This window comes from Aulostomus chinensis, chromosome 12 (genome assembly GCF_037954235.1).
Source record: "Aulostomus chinensis isolate RoL2024-O1b breed Wild chromosome 12, RoL_Achi_v1.0, whole genome shotgun sequence".
Lineage (NCBI taxonomy): Eukaryota > Metazoa > Chordata > Actinopteri > Syngnathiformes > Aulostomidae > Aulostomus > Aulostomus chinensis.
This window is the reverse complement of record NC_141331.1, coordinates 4556008-4579469: the sequence shown is the minus strand read 5'-3', so window position 1 is coordinate 4579469 and position 23462 is coordinate 4556008. Positions and strand designations below refer to the sequence as shown.

Below are 23462 nucleotides of genomic sequence, written 5' to 3'. Positions count from 1 at the left end.
ACCGGTACAGGAACGCTGTGAAAAGACGGTTGAACTTCTTTAAAGTTTGTCCTCATTGACTTCTCTTGTTTCAGGGCTTCTTTGTGTCCATCATCTACTGCTACTGCAACGGAGAGGTGAGGGCAGCGTTTTCACCGCCGAGCACATTTTGGGTTTTACCTTGATCAGAAGTCTCTGATACCAGAGTCACCGCAGCACGAACCAGGAAACTTAAACTGACTTATGTTCATCCAAACATTTGCAGAGATTTGACATCTGTTGTGCCCGCAGGTCCAGACGGAGATAAAGAAAACCTGGACACGCTGGAATATGACCTATGAGTGGGAGGGGCCTCTGGTCTGCGGTCGCTACCGTTACGGCTCCGTCGTCGTCAGCCTCAACAACAACAGCGGCAGCCAGTCCAACCTGGCGGGAGGGGGTCCGTCCACACGCTCCACCGTGCTGGTGTCAAGTCGTGTTTATCAGGGAACAGGCCCCGCCATGATCACGCACGCCACCCTCCCGGGATACGTGATCAGTAACTCAGACCCGTCCATACCAGAAGATCTGGAGGACAGCGGACCCAAAAGGGTGGACAGCATCTCACTGAAGGAGAACCTGCCTGTTCTCAATACCAGTGCAGCAGCTGAGGATGAGGAGGAGACGCTGTAGCTCTCAGCCCCCCCTTGGCGCACGGCAGTGCTTCAAACTTTTTATCACATCCTCTATCTAAAAAAACCAAAACACTCCCCCCTCTACCTTCACAGATGGCAGCAGCACCATGAGTTGCTATGCTAACATTAATGCTAGCTCAGATGGGGGGTTTGGACTTGGGCATTTATCTATATTTTAGTGAGTTAGACAACAAATTGGGTGCTAAAGGGCCTCGTGGGTGCACATCCCCAGAAGACCCGCCCACAGCTCGACTGACCCGATCGTCTCGTACGTGGTGCCTTCAGGCAAAACAAGAGAAGACGAAAAAAGACTATCTGTTTGTTGTGTTGAGTGTTTTTCTCTTTTGTCTCTCTTGTGTGTCCCGCTCTCTCAAGATGGAGGTGTGTACAATGAAGCGGCAAGCAAAAGGGACAGGGCGGATGCTAGCAAGCTAAATGACAAGTGGCGAAGTTGCTGCTCTTCCAGAACGTGGGGTCGTTCTGGCATGATGCATCTCCCAACAGACATCTACTTTTCACACAACAGTTCGTAGCTCCAACACCAAAGAGCGTGTCGTTTCGGCCCATTTCGGCGTCACCCTCTTGTCAGCATGATTGTGATCCCGCTTTTTAGCCGGTTGGTGCCAGGGTGAAATGATTGCCTGCCCTACTTTGCTTCTACAAGGCTTTTGTGTAGAGAACCATGCTACCTGTGTCTGTCTGTGGCAGTAAGCGTCCACGATATCTTCTTGACTTTAGCATCCAGCTGAAGTGAAGTTGCCCACTTTTCAGGATTGCCACTGACGCGTGAGTGTGACACTTTGGACTTGGCGGCGTCAGGTGATTCACTCAGCCTTGTTTATTGCATGCAAGCAAAGCTACTAAATGATCTGCCTCAGTAAAAAGTGCTGTGCAGTTGTTCTGGCACAATAGCAACTGTGCTGGAGGCAATGTGGAGTTTTTGCATTTGCGTTCCGTGTTGCTGTTTGTAGGTGAGCTGTCGTGATAGTTAAGGTTTTCTGCTCTAGCAACAGTGGAAAGACTTCTTTCCCTCTGGCATCACTTCTTTGTTACCATAAAGCAGAGGGACAGCCATGAATGCTTAGCTTGAAGCTAAGAACAGCATTGTCCTTTACAAGCCACTGAATAATCCCCACTTTGTGAGCTGGAGAGGCCATTTGGCCGAACCTGAGAGGCAAAACATTTTTCTGGGGCGACGACTCACCATGAGGGTCCTGCTTCACGATGACTTCATAGCAACGTGAAAAGATCGAGTTGAATGTTGTATTCAAAATGACCTCTGTCATTAAACACAAATTAAGTGTTATTTTATGTTTTGTTTCTTCTTTTAAAAAAAACAAACATATTAAGGTCATTGTGAGCAACTACCTAACAAAATATACAAAGATGTTTATGATTGAAGGGGCCCAGTTTGCTCGCTGTGGTGCCACGGCGGAGGCTTGAGATCGCCCGAGAGAGCTCATCCCTCCTGACACCCGACGCCAGGCCTGCAGGGACGAGCGTCAGAGGTTCACCCCTGAACCAGTGAGGCTTACAAACGCTTCCTGCCTGTAGGACGAAACCAGGGCTGACAAAAATCCTCCACCGTGTAGCAACTAATCTCATGAAATATGAAAAAAGGAAGGGGAAATATAAACTAGAAGGTAAAGCAGAAAGCAAACACTTCAACCAAGGTTCATGTGATCATTTTTGAGAAGTAAATAAAAGTATTTACCCCCCCCCCCCCCCCCATTTTTTAAAAATACAAATCAGTCGTATTTGATTCATACTCATGCTGACAAACAGTCATCAGGCATTCACAGTACCTTGCATAGATAGCTAGCACTCCTGCTTCACAGCATTTTGCAGAAAAGCCGGATTCATTCGCGTATCGGAAGATTGGAATTAAAAAACAACAGCAACAAAACATCACTTTTACATCAGTTTACAAGGTGTCTGCTAAGAAGCAATGACATGAGACCCTGTGGTTAAAGAGAGACGCCCACATCGTCTCAGGACTCGTACTAGAAAGTGAGAAAGGCTGAAGCCTTCGCCTGACAAACAAATCCTAATGAGCTTTATGCAAATTTTCATGCCAGTTATTCTGATTATGTCATAGATCGGGGAAGTAAATCAGGAGAGACGTACTTCGGCCATCTTTGCTACAAATGAGTATCATTTCCTGGCCTGTGACATCATGATTTAAGCCCTCTCTGACCTCCGTCTATGCAGACACACACAGAGAAGGAAAACCACTCACATTCATGTTTACAGGGAATTTCAAATCACCAATTAAAGCAAGAGTCTCTTTGCTAAAGGCTTTGTTTTCCCATCAGACCGGCTAACGAGCCTCCAGCAAGGCCACTGGAGCTTCTGACGCAGCTCAGACGTCTTGATACAAGCAGTGGCATCTTATTTATATAATTGTGTATTTGTTTGTCTTTTGGATGGCCGGCTGCTGCTGCAAACCACAGAGGAGGAGGAGGAGGTGTGAGGTGGACCACTCAGTGGAGAAGGCAGCCATTTTAATTACACTAATAGTGCCAGTCGCAGTGACCGGCTCTTCAAAGAAACCACAGCTCCAACAAAACATGCAGAAAAACAGCAAACTTCCATGTTGGCCAACGAAAACCCCGGCAGCACAACTAAGTAACAAATGCATCTTTAACCCCAGGAGCCATTCCACCAGATCAGCAGACCTCCTGATCAATAATGCGTGAGGGCTCAGATCAGTCTTTTTGGATCAAAATTCTCATTTTTATTGAGATATATGCACATGCAGCAAATCTGTAAACATAACACAGTTGACTTGGATTTAATTTGCTGTATCCCACCTTATTAGGGAGGCAGTTCAGCGTGCACTGACCCCCCCTGCAGAGAACAAGCAAGACTAATGAGCTTAGAATGGTAAGTATGTGGATGTTAGCGGATGGAAAACTACAGGAACTCTGCAGAGGCTCCAGTCCTGAGGATGTACTGAGTAATGAGATATTTACAGTCCTGCATCATGTGAGGATTGGAGGATGTTTGGGCTGTGACTGAGGGTCAAACCACCGCCGCCGCCGCTCCCGTCGCCATCAGGCGGCAGCTGGACATCTCCAGACACCTTACATCCGATCCCAAAGAGACTGTAGATTTTCTTCAACAGCAGCTGAACGATCTCCTCTTCCTCTGAGGCCTGGATAAGAGACGGAAGATAGAAAAGTCGTTCTAAGATGTGAGTTCCACTTAAGGATCTTGTTTGGTCATGAACCTGGAGTGTCTATTCAAGCATTCGCTGATTTCTTAGAGTCCTCAACTTCATACAAATACACAAATCAAATGAGTAAAACTTGTGTTACAGATAAATGCGTAGTCTGGTACTGAAGACCTTTCCTTAGCAAACGGAGAGCATCTTTTACCTTCAAGTGTACGTGGTTGGAGTGACACTGGGCTATCGATCAAGCCAGTCAGCTCACACCAGCAGAGCTTGAGTTGGCAACAGAAGTCACAAAAGGTGCCCTGGTTGATGCTTGCTCAGGATTTCTTACCCACAAACCCATTATTATTTGGGGTGTTTTTCCTGGAATGACTCCACCATTCAATGAAGATGCTACTGACCTTTAAAGGAGAGTAATGATATGCAAGCGCTTCATTTTGTTCTTAAGACGCTGGCGAGCTTTCTTCAGCTTTTGTGATCACCAACAAGAAGAAAGTCAGACGTGTGTCCGCACGCCCGTGCGCTGATAGCTGAGCTACGAGTGAGCTGCTAGTCCCACGTCCAAGATTTTTGGGGTATTTAGTAGATGTGGATGCTTTTCCTGTTGGCTTTATTCCTGTTGCTCTGAAATAAATTGAGCAGCAAATTGAGTTTTCTCATTCAGAAGACTGGACCCTAGAGAAGTTTACAGCATTCACGAGCGAAGCAGCACAGAATGAAGGATGTATCCGAGAAGACTGCTGGAGGTCGCTTTTTTCTCAGAATTTTGCATCCTCATGGAACGCACTAAAGAGCTGGATGGACCCCAACAAATCCTGAGCCTGACGCAACAGAAGACACAACTTTAATGTAGTTTTTGTACTGACAGCAGTTAGAAGATGAGGAGGTCTGCATTAAAGAGCAGGCTGGGGCAGGAGCAGGAGCAGCAAGAGCAGCTGGAGCAGCTGGAGGAGCAGGAGCAGCAGCAGCTGGAGCTGGAGCAGCCGGCTGGAGCAGCAGGCTGGAGCAGCAGCAGCAGGAGGAACAGGAGCAGCAGGAGGAACAGGAGCAGCAGCAGCTGGAGCTGGAGCAGCAGGCTGGAGCAGCAGGCTGGAGCAGCAGGAGCAGCAGCAGCAGGCTGGAGCAGGAGCAGCAGGAGGAACAGGAGCAGCTGGAGCAGCAGCAGGAGGAGCAGGAGCAGCTGGAGGAATAGGAGGAGCAGCAGGAGGAGCAGGAGCAGCAGGAACTGATTGTCTACTTTATTCACAACCTAACAGATGATGCTTTCCAAACCTTCACCAGGTGTTTTTATGCTAACGCCAAACCAGATCTCAACCATACTGACGCATCACCAAAGGTTCATTTTCCATCATGATGTTGTTGAAGCAGTACATTTGTGTCTCCTTCACAAGTCACATCAGACTGAAATGTTCTGGACTGTTTACCTCGACAATGAATTGAGCTGCAGTGGAAAACACTCCCAACTCTGTTCAACGTTACCGTGTGGTGTATTTGCTCCTGGTTGAATGCCACAAGAATCACTGAGATGAAGAGATTGAGCACCACAAAGGACATGAACCCAATGCAGGAGCCGAACACGAGCGCACCCAGGATGGGGGCGCGGCTCAAAACCTGGTAAGTAAGAGAGAACCAGGTAACAAGACGAGACACGACAGAACACCCGGTGACGCAGCGAGGGGTTCAGTGGTACCTCGTCATAGTTAAAGGTGCCCATCTGCAGGCTGATGATGGTCAGGAGAGCGTCGGGTAGAGTTCTGTAGGACGACAGCTCCCAGCCGTAAATCAAGTAGCACTAGAGGGAGTCAGACGACACAGAACCACTGACATAATAGGATGTCATGTTCCATCACATAGCTGGAGTCCACACACACACACACGTAGGGGAAGACTTCGTACAGATAATGGACTGAGGTGATGTCATCCATGTTTGATACCCTATAATGAGCTGCAGGACTTTCCAAGTTTTCTCTATTGCAATTAGTTTGACTAATGTTGTGATATGATGTGCAGTTTGAAGGCAATCTTAACTCTGACATCATTATCCACACTTTCCTTGGAAAAACCCGATCTTGGTGATAACGGTGTGATTTTTACGGCGGTCTGGATCAAACAGATGTTTTCTTAAGTCTGTAGAGGATGGCGGAGCACCTGCAGCACCACAATGTTCAATCATAAAGTGGCGTTTTTACACAAAATTCAGCTTTACATACACACAGTGTATTGCACCTTCCAGCGGTTTGAAAAGGTCAATAATATGTGAAGCGCGAAGATACTCACCACGGTGGAAAATGCCACAAGCATGACGACAAGGATCACAAGGAAACCTGTGATGTCACTCCAGGCCCGCTGCAGCGCCACCGTGATCAGGTTCATGGTGGGGTTCAATCTGAGCACGTGCCACAGTTTAATGGAGGCCAGTAGGACCAGGAAGGCCATCAGATACTGGAGTGATGAGTCTGCTGTCGCTGTCTCGTAAAAATTAGCAAACCTGCACTGGCGGGGAACCGGAGCTGTCAGGAACAGACCCTTGTTAACGCTCTCATCAAGACTCAGGTGTTGTAGTTGGCGTTTTCTCACTGGTTTTTGTTGTTCTGGTAGAAGGTCACGTCTCGCTCCCCCTGCAGAGTCCTCTTGATGAAGACCCCCACGGCGCTCCAGCTCAGCACAATGATGGTTAGTTCCAGAAGGTTCCACTTGCTCCTGAAGTAAGCCCACCGCTGCTGCATCATCAACTTTCCCTGGCATGAAAACAAAGAATATCATTTGACGTCACTCGAAGGCTGGCAGTTTGTGTAATGACCGTCCCTTCCCCGTCTCAAGCAGGGACACATCGTCCTGATCTAGATCGTCTTCCATGCTCAGATTTGAGATGGCAGCATAGACGCAGTGACTTCCTTTGCAGGGTTGTTGTTTTGGTTTTTTTACCAGCGCACGGCAACTTGAAGAGCAAACAAAACCAAGTGTTCAGTGTATGATGCTAAATGTGACTGAAGGCAGCTTCAACAGATTTAGTTTTAAACCTGGGAACAGCCAGCGATCCCGGATAGGACTGGAGCGGTCTGCAGGGTTCATCCTGGTTCAGGAGATCGGATCACACAAAAACTGAACTGATGATGGGGGGAGGAGCAGATCTGAATCAGCCATGGAAATGATTTGCGTCAGTGCTGTTTAACAGATTTAATTGACGGAGCGGTCAGAGCCTTCACTCGTCTTCAGTAAACACAGCAGCAGAATGAAAAGGGGTCTTTTTTCCCACCCCTGGCCACAATTCTCTTCAATTGCACTCCAGAACATTAATTTGTCTCCTGTCAGACAAAGGAAGCAGACACATGATGCAGAATGTTGAGGGGTTTTCCATGAGGGAGCTAAAACCAGAACTTATTAAAAACTTGCTTTATTTTCCACGTTATTCTTCTGGTATACCGGAGCAACACCGCAGGCGTAAGCTTGATACCGGGTGATTATTTCAGTTGGTGATCTCCGCTTCTCAACATGCTGCTGTTTACAAGGCTCCCCCGTGATGTAAAACGACAGACTCCGAGCTGACACACTAGCTAGCCTAACTGGGTATTATTGGAAAAGAGAATCCCTCGTCTCCTACAATGCAGGACGTGAGTCAATATTTATAGATTCCAGAGTGAAGCTGCTGAATCCTTGTCTAATTTAGTAGAAACTACAGGACTGGTCCAGATCAGCTGATTTCGCCGCTCCTCTGACGTGCGCCGTGCCTGCTAAACACTTGATATGCATTTCTGTCCCGTCTAATTTCTATTTCTGAGTAAACGACCGCCACTCATGTTCATCTCAATGATGGAGCACTGCTGCTTTTCCAATTATAACATCGTACACTCGAAAATAGAGACGTCAGTCCAACCGTGTTTGGTGAAATTGGCCTGATGTGCCTGTGAGAGCGGAGTTTTTAGCGCTACCGCTACAGATTAAAGCATCTTATCTCATAAATGATCTTCCCCTGAGCACTGACACTGCGAACAGCGCACAAACCTTGTTGGTTTAGGCCTGCCATCAGATGACTCAGGGGATATTGGGTGTTACTTGGCAACAGCCGATATGATCATGATCTGTGGCTCTTTATCACTCTGACTGGCGCCATCTAAAATGGAGAATCGGGGAGGTGAATATTTTGTTCATTGCTCCTCTTTGCCTAATAACGAGCTCCAGTCACAGCTTAGACAGTCTGTGCATCAGCAGGACATCGGGGATCTGAGTCACCCACACCAACATGACTAATAATTACTTCAAAAGCACACACCGCAATCCTCCCTCCTCACTTTATCCAGCAATAATGCTTTACCGTGGGCTGCGGTGCAGCGCCGCACCACTGGCAGAGGAGGACAAAAACCCCTTGTGTTTAAAACACGTCAAACAATATGTTTTGATTGGATCTATTCAAACTTATACTTTCTTTTAAATATGCAAGCAAAATAAACGCAGACAGACATGAACACAAGCACTGCAATAACATTTTGAAGTTAGAAAACAACGTTAAATGAATTAACCATTAGATGGGATTTTTTTTTAAATCAAGTTGTCGTGTCTCAACATAGGGGCGGCACAGTGGAGCAGTGGTCAGCACTGTCCCCTCACAGCAAGAAGGTTCCAGGTTGGAGCCCCGGCTGCAGCACGGGATCTTCCTGTGTGAGTCTGCATGTTCTCCCTGTTCCTGTGTGGGTTCTCTCTGGTACTCCGGCTTCCTCCACAGTCCAAAGACATCAAGAGGGGATGAGGTTAATATATACACTATATATATATATATATATATATATATATATATATATAGAGCTCTACTCTCAACTCATCGTGCTACACGGAGATGCAGGTCTACTTCACTCCGTCTTTTTTCACTCCACTGCGAGGGTGAGGATGTATCACCCTGTAGCACGATGAGTTGAGAGCAGATGATGATGTATCATCTCCGTTGTTGATGCTGCTCATGTAAGAGTGAAGCCAGAATTATCTGAAGTTTGAACGGTGACATACACCAACCCACTCTAATCAAAGAAATGCTATCTTTGTTCATTAGAGGTGGAAAAACATGGCACCTGCGAGGACATGTAGTATACGATGAAAAGCAGGTAAATGATCTCCGCGGCCATGACGGAGATGCGAAGAGCACCGGTCGACTGGTAGAGACGAACCGTCCGCAGCTCACTCTGGAACTGAAACGCTCCTGTAAAAACAGCAGAAAACATTCAATTCAATCCTCTCAGTTATGGGTTGTGGTCATCTATAGTCGTGTCAAGGATGAAAAAGTGATTGTACTCGAGCAGTAAATGTAATGATAGGGCTGTGAAGTGAGCTGCTGATGACAAATGTGAGGGTAAACAACCTCACCCACAGCTGTGGTCTCCAGCAAGAGCGTGACGACGCAGAAGAGATTCACATTTGCGTTATAAATGGTGAATTCAACAAAGATGGCCCTCGTGTACACATCCAGCCATTTATTCCTGAACAGAGAGTGAAGGGTGCTGCAGATGGAGACACAACGGCACATCTCTGAATGAAGATGATTCTGTGATTTCTATATTTGCACCGACCTTCAGAACAGCCGTGAGAAGCCCCTTGAAAATCCCAAGGGTACTGCACTGACAATTACGTTGACTTGCTATGAGTTGACTTCAAACATCGCATACAAACACAAGGCTGAACAAACGGCACCGATGAATTATTTAAACCTGCCCACTCAGCCACAGCGGCGGTCTGCCTGACATCTCTATCCATCCTCCTTGGATCGTAGTCGAAACAAAATGTTTAAAAAAAAAAAAGGAAAACACAGCAAGCGACTAACAAGCTCGAGGATGCCATGTGCGGTTAAACAAGACCAGGTTCATCAGCACAAAATCAAAAATAACCATAGAAAACAGAGTAAAGGGGAAAAAAAAGGTCACGGAAAACAAAAAAAGTGGGGTAAAATTAGACGACAGATGCGACGTTTAAAGCCTTACGCAAAAGTTTTCCTAAATTCAATCAGGATATACGTCACTTCTGAAACAAGGGACAACTTTTCTACTTATCCTACTCAGTTTGGTCACAGCAGCTCAGACACACAACTGTGTTTATGTTCAACATTCACAGATTTACATTTTTCTAAATTTTGTGCCAATATTTCAAGATACGCAGAGGTACAAAAATGTACTGGTTAATAAATCGAAAATATCCATGAATTAAGGAGATTTTTTTTTTCCAGAGAAAAATGATGAACCTCTGTTAAATCTCACGCTGAGACCTCCTGGTGTGAGGGTTGGGGGAGTAAAGGGAGTGCAAGTATAACAACTCACTCTTCAAGGAAGTAAATCCCGTCGTCTCCTCGGAGACCTGAGGGCTCGATGCTGAAGTATCTGAGGCTTCACTACAGGAGTCCCGGGTTTGAATGCAAACACTGCGTTTTAGAGTCCTGGTTTTAAGTGCTCTTTTGGTTTTAAGTTCAACCAAGTTTGATGAGGTAGAGAAGATTCTTCGTGGAAAAAGATGGATTGTCTATATTTTCCTTGTTTTACCTGTTACGTACAGTGCTGTATTCTCTCCAATTGTTCATTTTTTTCCTATTATTTACTGAGCACATTTGTCTAAAAGATGAATTCTTTTGAAAACATTTTGATCTTACGAAGATCCAAGGAGGATAAAAGCGCAGCCCAATAAAAGAGTGTGCAGGCTTTACTGTTATTCACGAACATCCACACCTGCTGGCACTCTGGAGGTCTGGACCGAGCTCTGCAACAAATCCTCCACCCCTGTAGAGGGCCATTCTTCCCCTGACGTGGTGAGACCTGAGCTGAGCCTGCGTCTGGTACTTCCAGTGGCTGGAGGTGCTGGCAGAGATATTGTTCTTCTCAGAGAAGTTCCATCCCGGCCCGTAGGAGTCCATGTCCTCCAGCTCCCAGGAATATGGAGCGTGACAGTCTGGCACCAAATGCAGCACGGAACCAGATAATTGACAAGAGTTCTTCCGCACTCTTACTTGGCGTAGACGGGCGTGACCCACCAGTTTGGAGTTTCCATCTGTAATAAATCCTGCAAAACAAATTCCAGAGCTTGTTTTGTGTTGTGCTGATTGATACATTTGGTTTGTGGTCGTCAGATTGTTAACACGACTTCAATTCTGACATTAGAATTCTCTGCGCGTCTTGACCCGACTTGTGATACATGCAAAAACCTGTGTCATTCCCATGCCTAGTAGTGACCAGCAGGTCTGAACAGGGGCTTTGTCACGCATAAGACCCTTACAGCGCATTTGCAGAATCCTTCTGAGGATGCAGAAGCAGCTTTCACTCATCTTTTAATTCATTTATCCAGAAAACTGACATAATTCGAGCTGAAATGATTCAATCGGCAATCAAGTGGTCTGCAGCAGGTCCAACCGTGCTGCAGCGTCTCCAAAGACACACACACATCCAGTCGGAGCCTCCTCCTCGTGATCCCCCTCCTGCTGATCTGATTTTTCTAAGGACACTAACTTGGAGAGTTAGAAGTCCAATTGAGCTCAAACTATGTAATAATAAGATTAGATTCATTTTGCTCCCCAGTCGTGCCGATTGGGTTTAATTACACAACTTGTGGGGAGAGCCGCTCGCACCAGAAGATCTTTGGGACAAAAGGGAAATGTTCTTATCCGAGAACACAAAGCAACACACGAACGTTGTTTTTAGCAAAAACCTTTGGCAAAGCTGACGAGTCCGTATCACAGCAACATACAATACTGGCGACATGTATCATGATAAAAGCACAAGATCACCCAGTACAGAAGTTTCTCTCTAAATTGTCAAGAGCTGTCTTTGCAATCCTAGTGAGAGAAAAGAAATAGTTATTATTTGTTGAATCTATTGCTGCCATTTCTCAAAAGCCTGTGTGGAACAAAGATTCACATTTGAAAAAGCCTAAATAAAAAAAGAGGCTGAAGTGACGCACGTCAACTTTGACAAGGCCTATGCATTTGAATAATAGCAGATCAAAAAAATTTTTTTTTCTCAGCACACGCGCTTAAAAAGGTTTAGCAGCCCTGTCACAAAATATGATTTATTAATACCCGAAACCTGAAAACTTCTGACCGAAGGACACATTTTCACCTGGATAAACACCAAAGAGGTTCGTGAGTAGCGACGTGTTGGCCCAGGTGAACACTTCCCCCAGACTCATGCTGTGGGAGACCTTTCCTCTGAAGCTGTCCCGAATGTGTTGGTTCAGGAGGAAGCCGTTTTGGTCTCTCTGGCCGTACACCCCCACCAGCAACATCCACATGAAGCCAACGTAGGCTGCAACACACACCAGCAAAGCACACTCATGCTTCATGTCCTCTGGGGAAAACGTGTCAAACACACACACACACACACACCACGTTTAGGTTGAACCTGAGAACCGACTCAAGACTTGGTCGACTGGACTTGAAGGAGCCATTTGCTCCCTCAGTAAACCTGATATCTGAGATATGACGTTATATAAACTACAATGTAAAACAAATCGCCTTAAATGTGCGATTAATTTTCCATTTGCATCTACAAAATCTGCCCCAGTAAGATAAAAAACATAAAAAGCTGATTTCACACGTACTAAGAATCTCTCTGAGGAGGGCAAACGCTCTCTGTTCCTTCATCTTATTCCTCCTCAGCTCCTCAACGTCCGCAGGAGGCAGCGGTTGGTACACGCTGCCGTCTCTTCTGACCGAGTGTGTGGCTGAGGGTGCAAACATTTCAGTAACTTGCAACTGATCTCAGTGACAAAGAAACTTATTTTTGAGTGAATTTAATATCTACCACTTTTTTTGTAATCTCGTTCTAATGCACACGTTTCCAAATCCATCACTTCAACTTTCTTAATTACAAGTGCAAAGAAGACAGCAAGACACAGCACCTGTGGTGGAAGGACGCTGGCATCAAGGGAAAGCAGGGATATTGAACTGAACCGAATGGAGAGCTGCTGTGAGGCGCGTCGTCTTACCTTCAACGGCTGAATGACAAAGAAACTCTGGGAGAAGGAGATGATCATGGACACCAACCAGCTTACAGAACGTTCCTTCCCAAACTTCAGCCCGTAAAGCATTGTGAAATATCCTGCGACTGAACTGGTCACGATGACCAGCAGCCACCCGACAAAAATGAACCACCAGGGTAACAAAGCGTGATAGCGCACCCTTTTTTTAGCATCACCATCTCCACTCTCTGGAGGGCTCAAACTGCAAGTGAAAGGAGTGAAAAGTTTAAGTTCTGACACAATTACTTCCCATTGCTAGCTGTACACTAATCATACACCAATGTACACCAATATATGAACATGAGCAGGCTGTTAGCTTAAAATAGCTTTGCATAAGAGCGGCGGTAACAGGCCGACTGTTCAAAACTCAAAGTCGTTCTCCCCTGCACACTTGTCAATTTTTATACTTGTGCTAAATCGGAACACAAGTTCTGTGTGCGGGAGGGGGCGAGGATGGGGTCACACAGGTGGCTTCATACAGCTACAGCACACCCACCAAGTTACAGGTAGTAGAATTATTCACCTGTTGTACACATGGTCAGTATCTACTGTTATATCTTTGTGTGTGTGTGTGTGTGGGAGGGGGGGTCATAGTAGTAGGGGTAAATGTGGGATTGACCACCCAGGGACTGCATGGGACAGGAGCCATTGTGTACAGGGCCCAGGATTGGCGCAGCACCCCGTATTTTTGAAAGCACAGCCAAAACTTGTCCGACGTGGCTGCTATTGGCAACAGCATGATTCTATGGTGGTACTATTTCCACAAAAGCTTACACAAGTGGACAGGATAACATGCACATCTACCAGCGTGGTTCTTCTGAACACATTTGCACCTCTTCTGGGCGAGTCCATCCAGGTTTTTGCTGCTGGGTGTGAACAGCTGGTCTTCCAGGAAGCCCTTCATGCCCTGGACTTGTTGCTGAGCCTGGCTGTAGCTGTGTGACGAGGGGAAGCTGGAGGGTCCCAGCAGGCTCAGCTCTTTGTCAATATGACACAGTTGCCGGTATAGATACTGGGCTTTGCTGCTCTTCATCTGAATTCCACCCACTCTCATCCCAGGATGCACACCATCGCTGATTTCTGAAAACGGTACATCATTTCAGACTGACTCAATTGTACGCGTTTGTTTAGCAAAGCCCTGCCCCGCGTCCCCAGGGTGAGTTCAACAATTTCCCAACAGATACTTTTGAAAAAGCTGAAAAAAAACGAAGTACGATTTCCTCCCTGCATTCTACAGCAGAGAATTTTCAGTTCAAGGTCCAAAAGAGATATTTGGTGTCGTCCTTCCAGAATTGCATAAAATGTCATAGTATTTAAAACGCACCTTGGAGCTGAACAAAGTCTAGTGTTGTGGCGTTGCGTCTGATGAAGTCCTCCACCACACAGAGAACAGAGGTGATGTCAACTTGCTCAGGTCCAAACGTAGACTCTGAGCATGGGATGTTGCTTTTTACCGTCTTTGTGAGCAAATTTGCAATTCTTGTGATGTCCTAAGAGAGAAAGATTTAAATTCCTTTGTACACATACAATTTTTTTTTTGGCGCATTATTTCTTACACAGTCATAAACAGTATTTAATTCTTCAGGATCACTCAATGTATGTAATTTAGCAACCCTTACATATTCAGTATGTCCATTAAAGAAAGCCAGCGAATAGAAAACATGACCTACTCTGACGACACTGTCTAAAGTGACGGTGTTCACGGCGCCGGTGACGGCCTCCTGTTGGAGTTCATCTGGTTTGCGGCGAGCCGTCTCCCGGGGACGTGTGTTTCTGAACACACCGACGATGAGGATGTTCACCGGGAACATCATGAGTGAACTCTGAACTCCAATCATGAACTGTTGCCAGGTAAACTCAAAGTGACCTGGGGACGGCAGAGGGATAAAAGAAATTCTTCTGAACCGAGTCAGTTTGTCGGGGCCTGTGTGATGAAGAAAACAGTGTTTCGCCCGTTTTACAGCTGACCAGTGACGACGGAACGGCTGCGGTAGAGCCTACGATGCCAGGTTTGTTTCACTACACCACACAGAAAACACACGTACTCGCCAAGTAATAAATGACAAGACATCGTTTCATACTCAGCAGTACAGAAGCAGTTAGTGCAATCAAAGCATCAAAGCTTGATACTCCACTAGAGCAGTGGTTGTCAGGGGGATTGTAGTGTGACGACAAGGTGCTGTACCCAAGTCCATTGTCTGCTCTGACGGGTCTGTGGGGATCCCATAAAACATGATGCTGGTCAACATGGTGCAGAGCAACAAGGAGAAACAGCAGGAAACCCGCTGAACACAGGTGAAGCTGCTGCTGGGGGGGCGACTCATCACGGAGTACCAGAGGTGTCCGTCACTGAAGTCCTTGGTTGTTTTCATGAAGAACAGATTACTGGAAAAATAACAAAATAAAGGATGTTAAACCTCCATGAAATACCAAGCAGTGACAGATTATCATTCTATTTAAATGTTTTTTATTGAAGAATACCAGCGGCTATTTAAAATGTGTGTCCAATAAAAAGGTCTGAATTCTTCAGGGTTACTCAACAATACAACTTCAATGAATAAGTGATGTCTTCAAGTCCAAACTGGGTGTTGAAGCTGCACTGTGCAGAATAACACACGCACAACTCAGAGGGCAGTTTCACTGCAGTTTTTCCAAGTGCTCATCTTAAATTTGAGTTTGGAGGCCAACAATGTTTCAGAAAGCTGCTCACACAAGTGAGAGTAAGAAACGTGAAACTTTCAGTGCAGATTTAAAATTCTCTGCAAAGAGGCGGCGCGTAACTTTAGAGAGGAGCAACGTTTGCATTTGTATGGACTCTGGGTTCTCAATAGAGAGAGAAGATGACGATTTCATTATAATTTTTTTTTTTACAGGTAATTCAAATGTTGCCTGCCTCCAATAAATGGTTCGATTCAAAGCTGCATCGCACCTGCCAACTATAATGTGATTCTGTCACATTTTCAAAACCAACTTTCAGTAGAGACGTCATTATTGAAAGAAAAATGCAATTCAATTATTGCTTTTCATTTGCGAAGGATCTGTACTTTCATCGGTCCATCATTCTGCCACGCAGAACTGAAATAATTCAACTTTACCTGAACCTTTTCAAATCTGTCTCCGTTGAAACAAGAAAAACTTTATCCAGGGAACAATCACACATGTCTACCCCCAGCCAAGAGCTGCAGAGACAATGCCATTTCTGAGACGTCTGTAGATCCTGGACCATGACATTGCTTATATACCTGGAGAAAAAACAGAATAAATGTAAATGTAAATTACCTTTTAAGGGTGCCAAAAAAATTCACAGTGAAACTTATCTCAGCCGGCCAGACCTCCCACCAATCAACTGCAAGAAATACCAAAGATACGGTCAATGGTTAGGAGGGAACACCACCCGCTGCCTCACATCTCCATCAAAAGAACTGGCATTCACATTGCAGAGCATAAATATATGATAGCAAACTGTGGACACAGAAAGATAGTAAGATGAATTTTGATGTAAACTGACGCAATCTGGGAGGAGGGAGGAGGTTAAATACTCTCAATGCCAATGAGATGCTCTCGTCTAATAAGCCGTGTTGGTCTTTCCTCCTTGATTACTTGATGTGCTCCCTGCACGGCAGGAGCACAAAGCACCTGAGCTACGTAGAGCGGCCCAGGAATGAGTCCTGAAACCCTGTGGTTCCGTAGAAGTGAAGGTGCGGTTCCCTCGTCTGAGGGATCTGGGTTCTTTGAAAAATTATTACATAAATATTAGAACTCAAGCAACGATACAAAATTAAATGTGACAAGCCCACTGGACTTTATGGAACCCACGGCGATGCTCGATACTAAACTTGGCCTCCTGCAATATGTCATCCTTATGCTACTTTATCATGAGGATGTCTCGTGATACGACATCGGTCCAACTAAAACAGAAATGAAAAGGTCTTTGTTCTAAGTAGAACATCCCTGTCTCATATGCAAATGTAATTTAGTATTTTAGTGATTGTGTTATATTATTTTGTTCTTTATGGAAACCGAGAACGGGCTCATTTTACTTCATTTTTAACCTTGAAAATTGCAAGTTAATTATTGCCGTTAAATAACTTCCCCTCTGTGACACTGAGAAAAGAGCCTTTCATTAAATCAGCACATTTTCACCGGAAACTGAAGGAGCTGCCTTGAATAATGCAATAATAACCCTCGATTAGAGGATGAAGCCATTAATAGCAGCCACTGCTGTTCTCTGCTTCACGAGCTCTGTAGGTTTCATTCAAAGGAAACGTTAAAAACTTTTTCTGCATCTTCTAACTGCAATACAAGTCTCCCCCCCCCCGGGAAGTCAAGTGAACAGCACTGGAGGTGGTTGAGAGGAGTGAGAATAATCACCAGTAAGGTCATAAATGAGAGGAAACGCCATGATGTGCCTACAGAGAGACAGAAAGGACAGATGGAGTCATTTTCCTGAAGTGGCTCAGACCTACCAGGCAGGATGCCTCCCTGAGTTGTTGTGCCACAGTCTGATACCCTGGAGCTCTCCCAGGGGGAAGGGAGTGGCTAGCAGGAAGGCGTCCACCGCCCCCCTCTCAAACAGACTCTTCTCTGGATCTGCCAGGTGGTGAGGCTCACTGTTTCCCTCCGTACCCAGCAAAGTTATGGTCACCTAAAACAGTTCAGTCCCCGGCGCGTTAAAACTGAAATATGTGACACCCATCTTTGGCCACTTGGTGCAACCGCATTAGAAAAACTACAATCATGAAATGTCACCAGCAGCATCCAATAGATAGCGTTTGATGTTGCTCTCCTCCAGTTTAGTCATTGTAAAAGCTCACCATGCGTCGGCACACGCTACGTTCCCTCAATTTAATCAGTACGACTCAAGGTACACTTGGCAAAAAAAGGAGAGCAAAATTAAAAAGGACTCAGCTACCTGTGTCTTCTTTTACTTAGAACAATAAAAAAATATACAAATGTTAATAAACCAAAGTAGGTTTTGGCAAACCATTCCCAGAACACTTAAGAAATACAAACTTGAGCAAACAAATGAAAAAAAAAATGCAACAAACAGAGTCGTGTACTATTTTTCTGTTCTAGTACTAATATCTGGCGCTGAGTCCACGGGTCACGTGACACTGAAGTGAAGAAGAAAAAAAACAGCAACATATTTTTCAAGCATAAAATACAGGCAGACATGTTCATAAAAATATTCTTATAAAATGCAGTACAATGTAATAATAAGTGAGTCCGACATTTCTGGTCTAGTGTCTGGAACTGGAGTCCCGAAGCCACACAGCATTGAAGCTGTTGAAAAAACAAACATGCTCTACTCATGAATGTACTCACTGAAAATTTCAATCTGACGGATTAGTCAGTGAACAGCTGTAAAGACACACAACAAATATGTAAGAGATGGGACGTAGAAAAACAGAGAGCAGAGCTGCAGGTGAAACCAACCGTGTCCTATAGAGTGAGACCAATATGACGCAGGGTCTGCAGCTGAACTGACAAGTGTTGAGACCGGTGCTCTTCAGAGTTAGGAACATACTGTACAAAGAGTTCCGCACACACCATCTTCACTCCACAGTGACGGGACTCTCACCACCATCATTTGCAGGCGACCGCAGGGACAAAAAAAAACCCCATACAGAGTTCCTTTCATGTCTGACTGGAGTCATTAAAAACGACAACGACGACACAGACAAACTCTGCGGAAACGGGAGCTTCCAGGTGGTTGAGCAGTAGAGTGGGAGACACATTCAGCTGCGTTGATAGGGATCCTTATCTAGTTTTGCTCAGTGAATCAGGTTAACACAGACAAAGCCCATACATCTGGGAGGATGCCCAGATATTTGTAATCGTATTCATGTATGGTAGCTGTCCTCGTCTGTCTCGTCACGAGCGTCACGTTCCTACTGACAAAGGGAATCTTCGGGTTTAATAAAGTGGTATCGTGTCTGATCTGATTTCAATATCAAAGGGGAGACTTTTATTACCTCACCAGAGAACTGAACAGTATTTAATTTTGAGTTCTTTGCAGGAACATCTAATTGACTTAAGATGGACATCAGCGATTAATTCCATTATTACATTTTGGTCATGTTTTATTTCTTATATTTAACTCATCTTGACGCAGATAATAGAGACCTCTTTTTCCAGCTCCAACTTGCCAATTGACACAAGGAAACGAAACTATTAAAAGTGTAGAATCCTTGAGCTAAACTCATTCATTCACCATTTATTCCAGGTCACATGTGCACTTATTTTTGTTGCAGTGGCCTCAAATCCCACTCCTGTATCAGCACGTTAAGCTGCAGGGGTGACAGAGTCACTCTGCATAAATCCACTCAGCTGCAGATAAAAGTGTTTAGCAGTATCAGTGTGAGCGCTGCACAATCTTCTCTTTTCCATATTGTCACAAAAAGTCATTTAGACGTGTACAGAAGATGGTTTAACAGTTTTTTGTCAGTCAGTCAGGGGGAGGGTTAAGCAATGCTGAGAAGGGTCTTGCTCTTATAAAATGAAAGACGTGATTCCTTCATCCCACCTTTAAACCTCAGGAAATGTCAACAAAGCAAGTGGTTTACCTGAGAGGAAGTGGAGGCTCCTAGCCGAAGCCCAGTCTTAACAACCAACAAGTAGCAGTACTCATCCATGGTATTGTTGTCTTCCAGTACAGACACCTTCACCTGGCAACCAACCAGGACACACACAAAAAAACAAAAACAAATCACCAGCACAGGCAAAACTAAGCATGCGGCGCTGCAAGTATCAAAAATGTGTTTGAAAGTATGTCACCACGTCCTTGGAAAAATAAGAACTACTGTGTCGCGGCCATATGCCTCAGCCCTGCGCGCCTGTCACTGACCTTGACCTTTGACCACCAAAACCTCTTAAGATTATACCTGAATTTCAATGAATCCGGAGATATTGTAAAGAGGAATGGGAGGGACAGACAACCCCGACAACAAGCCTCCATTCTGCAGCTGGATGCATGAAAATATATAGGAAATGCTGGAAAATAGTCCTTTAGCCATGAATGTTGATAATACTCTGATGAGGTAGCTTTACCTTGGCTGTGTCTTGGATGTCTTTCCGTCGTGCCCACACAACAACAATGAGATAGACGATAAAGAGTGCCCCCAGGAAGCAAACAACCACAGGGTTGTCCACAAAGGTCCCAAAGAGCTCGGCCGTGCGTGATGGGTCGACGAGGTTGGGAGTGACAAAGAAAGAGCTCCCAAAGAACGTTAAGTGGTTGCAGAGGCACTGGGTGACTAAATGTGTGCTCTGAAGACCAACCTTGGAAGGAGAACATGATTTTTGTCACTTAAAAGTTAGCAACATCCTACCGATCCATGAAAGATGGGCTGAATTACTGTACCTACCCTGCATCCATAATCACTCCAGTCCAACACTGATTCATCCCAAAATTTACATGCAGCTGCAATTGAGGTTATTGATAAAGTCGCATTGATGAATTTGACACCAGGGCCAACTTTGGGCCTCACTACCAGGTAGTGTAGTCCGATGTTTCCCTTCAGGCTCTCAGGGTCTATCAGCCAGGTGTACCGCTCCTCTGTACCAGACAAACATAGCCTCAGAAAGCTAATTTAGAGTGAAGATGAGACTCAAAGTATAAAAAGAGCAAAGGGCTTTATTACTTTGCGTAGTTCCCTGGTGAGGCATCTCCGTCATCGTCACATAATTTGTTTCAGTTGGGTAGTCCATATAACCGAGGAACAGTTTGAGGGGTAGAGGATCCTCTGAAGGCACCATCTTTAAAAAAGGTACATCAATGCAGCAGCAACAAAAAGGCAAAAATAGCAAAGATAACGACCATTTAAAGTGATAAGTGCAGATGGAATGTATTAACACAAAAGATGCGATTGTGGAGTAAGAAAAGAGAATCTGCAGTGCTTCTATTCAGAAATGTATTTAAAAGCTGGCATCGAGCTTGATTTCATTGAAGTGACAGTTCCTCCCGCACAGCCTGGAAACTCGTCATAGAAATTTTAAAAACTGAGCTAAACTTAAACTTTACTCAAACCCAAGGGAATGGACGAATTCAGCTGAAGCCTCGTATTTGGGAACTTTACAGTACACTTTGGAACTAAATGAAGGATGTGTAATGGCGTCTGCTCTCAGCCTTCAGATAACATTTTTAATTGAAAAAAGCGTCTTTATAATTAGGATAGACAGGCACCAAAAACTGCTCTCTCTACATATACGAACGTATTAAAGGCTGCCCTTTCGTGGCAAAATTAAATTATACTGTACGTTTATTGAAAATCAACTATCCCAGTCGTTCCAAACTGCTATGACGTCACTTCTGAATGGTCCTCCTGCCACATCTGTGTTCATAAACACAAAGCTTAGTGTACCTGTAACAGCAGCGTCGTGTCCGCAGAGGGGACGTCTATGGCGGTCGTGCTGTAGTTCCTCAGGTTCAACACTGAGGTGTTCACCTGCTCTCCAACAGGCCTCAGAAAGAGAACCTGGGGGCCGATGCTACATGTCAGCAAACTCTTGAGAGCAGTTTGCATTTTAAAGGAGAAAAGATTCACCGGATTAAAACTTGGCGCTTATAACCAAGACCATGAACGTGTGCTGACGTTAGCCACATGCTTGTTATCGTAACTATGACGATGATCGTAGCTTTAATGAATTATCCAATGCTCAACCATGTTTCCCTAACTTCAACAAAGCACTTATGTGAACAGTTTCTAATTCTCTCAAAACCCTCAAGTTTAAAGATACAAAAGTCAAAGTAGGGCCTAATCCTAACCAAAAATGAAAACTGATTTTCCTTTTTTTCCCTTCCTTTCTGGGTGAAGTTACTCTTAAAGCAAATGTTCTGTCACGGTCCGTGTCTTGATTTCCTGTTTTATTTTGTCTTAAGTGTCCTGTCTTCCTGTGCCCCTCTGTTTTTGTCTTGGTCCCTCTTTAGTTCCTGTTTTATTTTGAAGTTCAGGTCTCATCTTCCTGTGCACGCCCTGCTGTGACCTGTCACCTGTGTATGACTGCACCGCCTGTGTCTCGTTTCCTCTTGTATTTAACCTCTGTGCTTTCCATTGTCATGGTCATTCCCCCACGTCGTGCTCCCTGCTCCTCCACGTTTCCCTTAAGTCCTTGGTTTTCTGTCCTTGTAACGAACTTCTTTTCATTGGTACTTTGATTCTGAGTGTCCAGGACTGAGGCCTGTTGACCCTACTAGTCGATACTTTGTTTTTTCTTCCATTAGATTTTGAACTTCCTGTGTTTTACTTTGCCTTTATGAAATAAATTAGTTATGTTACACTCCCTTTGGCTGCGGTCCGAGTTTGGGTTCAGTTCTCCCCGTAAACCCTGACATTCTCCAAGTTCTATAACTATTTCTGTCTCCTCCAGACACATTATGTATGAATAATCTGATACACATTTTATCCTAAAATGTCAGAGCCTGCACGTATCGTATCGTACATCATTCCTTTTTATGAGTACACTTTTAACAACATCCTTCCAAAACGCCTGTCCTCATCACTGACCTCAATATGCTGATCCAGGTTCTTGACAGGGATACTGCAGCCATCTTGTGTTGAGAGGGTTAGAGAACCTATTAGGCCGCTGATGTTCCCTCTCTCATTCCAGGAAAATGGGTTTTTCTCCAAACACAGCATCTGTGAACGTATTTGAAGAGGAAAGTAGCTTTGAGCTCCCCTGCACGTAAGATGCAGAACAGAAGATTTTTTGTAAATCACTGAACACACACACACACACAGCTATGAACATACTCTCATATCCACCGCTTTCCCTGGAGGGACTGTGTCAGAGAGCAGGGGTGGGAGGGAAAAGACTGGACAGGAGCAGTCGGGAATATTTATAGAATCTCTGTGCAAAGTTGCTGGTGTCACTCTGGAGAAAAAGAAATACACAGATGAACAAGTTCGGCTTTAGTTTTAAGTTTCTAGAGTGAACAAGAAATCATTCACTGGGAACCTTTGACCCTCATTTATTCAACTTGTTTGACTTAAATGGGTGATCTTAAATGCAGGACACTGAGCATGAAAACAATGTTCAACTAAACTCCAAACTTCCCCTACTGGGCTAAAACTTTAATAAGTCAAAGGATCTACATTTGCTTTCTTGGCCAGATGAGAGGATCAATTTTTCCACCTCACATTGATCTAATAAACATAAAGTGAGAGTAGCATAGCTAAGTAGCTGGCACAAGGGGAAAACACTTGGTCTGGCTCTGTAGGAGGGAAACTAAATGTGTCGACTAGCCCCCATTAAGTTCACCAATTATCAGGCAGCATCTTAAAACAGTAAGAGGCACGCAGTAATTCATCTGAAAATATGCAATTTTGACAACTTTAGGAAAACCCTCTGCTTCCTTGGCAGCATCATCATTTAGGCTCCCAGGCGGGAGCTGAGAAATCAGTTTCACGATTAACAGCAGACAGCTGAGGCAGCCAGACAGTGACAGTGGTGCACTTGCACACCGCCATCATACGTACCTCCTCCATCACCATCTGCTACACTGAGGGCCACAGCCGCACACGTCAGATTGAAGCATATTATCGCCTCTGCTGAGAATGTGATTGGCTCCAATTTTCATCCCTCCTGGATCTATATGCACCCAGGAGTCTGAGCCGTTGTTTGTTCAGACTGCATCGATTGCGGCTGAC

At 44.9% G+C, this 23462-nt stretch overlaps 2 protein-coding genes across 3 annotated transcripts in view; one reads left to right on the top strand and one right to left on the bottom strand.

The window, feature by feature from the left end:
- Positions 1-1936, top strand: part of pth2ra (parathyroid hormone 2 receptor a) — a 33916-nt gene extending 31980 nt beyond the window's left edge. For both annotated transcript variants that reach the window (XM_086219731.1, XM_086219730.1), the window contains 2 exons: positions 75-116; positions 271-1936. In XM_086219731.1, coding sequence (XP_086075857.1) covers positions 75-116; positions 271-651 — 423 coding nt within the window. In that variant the 3' untranslated portion in view covers positions 652-1936. The remainder of the gene's footprint in view (positions 1-74; positions 117-270) is intronic.
- Positions 1937-3407: 1471 nt separating this feature from the next.
- LOC147251799 (polycystin-1-like protein 2) overlaps positions 3408-23462 on the bottom strand; it is a 37362-nt gene continuing 17307 nt past the window's right edge. Inside the window, exons 21-45 of the mRNA XM_086221122.1 lie at positions 22566-22686; positions 22320-22451; positions 21177-21320; positions 20457-20571; positions 20181-20371; positions 19864-20094; positions 19380-19481; positions 17280-17458; positions 15909-16055; positions 14999-15198; positions 14484-14680; positions 14138-14303; positions 13647-13893; positions 12781-13015; positions 12597-12693; positions 12394-12516; positions 11913-12098; positions 10530-10860; positions 9184-9317; positions 8892-9019; positions 6409-6569; positions 6109-6319; positions 5522-5623; positions 5311-5442; positions 3408-3810 (exon numbers count right to left, since the gene is read on the bottom strand). Of these exons, the coding sequence (XP_086077248.1) occupies positions 3625-3810; positions 5311-5442; positions 5522-5623; positions 6109-6319; positions 6409-6569; positions 8892-9019; positions 9184-9317; positions 10530-10860; positions 11913-12098; positions 12394-12516; positions 12597-12693; positions 12781-13015; positions 13647-13893; positions 14138-14303; positions 14484-14680; positions 14999-15198; positions 15909-16055; positions 17280-17458; positions 19380-19481; positions 19864-20094; positions 20181-20371; positions 20457-20571; positions 21177-21320; positions 22320-22451; positions 22566-22686 (4198 nt within the window). The 3' untranslated portion in view covers positions 3408-3624. The remainder of the gene's footprint in view (positions 3811-5310; positions 5443-5521; positions 5624-6108; positions 6320-6408; positions 6570-8891; positions 9020-9183; positions 9318-10529; positions 10861-11912; positions 12099-12393; positions 12517-12596; positions 12694-12780; positions 13016-13646; positions 13894-14137; positions 14304-14483; positions 14681-14998; positions 15199-15908; positions 16056-17279; positions 17459-19379; positions 19482-19863; positions 20095-20180; positions 20372-20456; positions 20572-21176; positions 21321-22319; positions 22452-22565; positions 22687-23462) is intronic.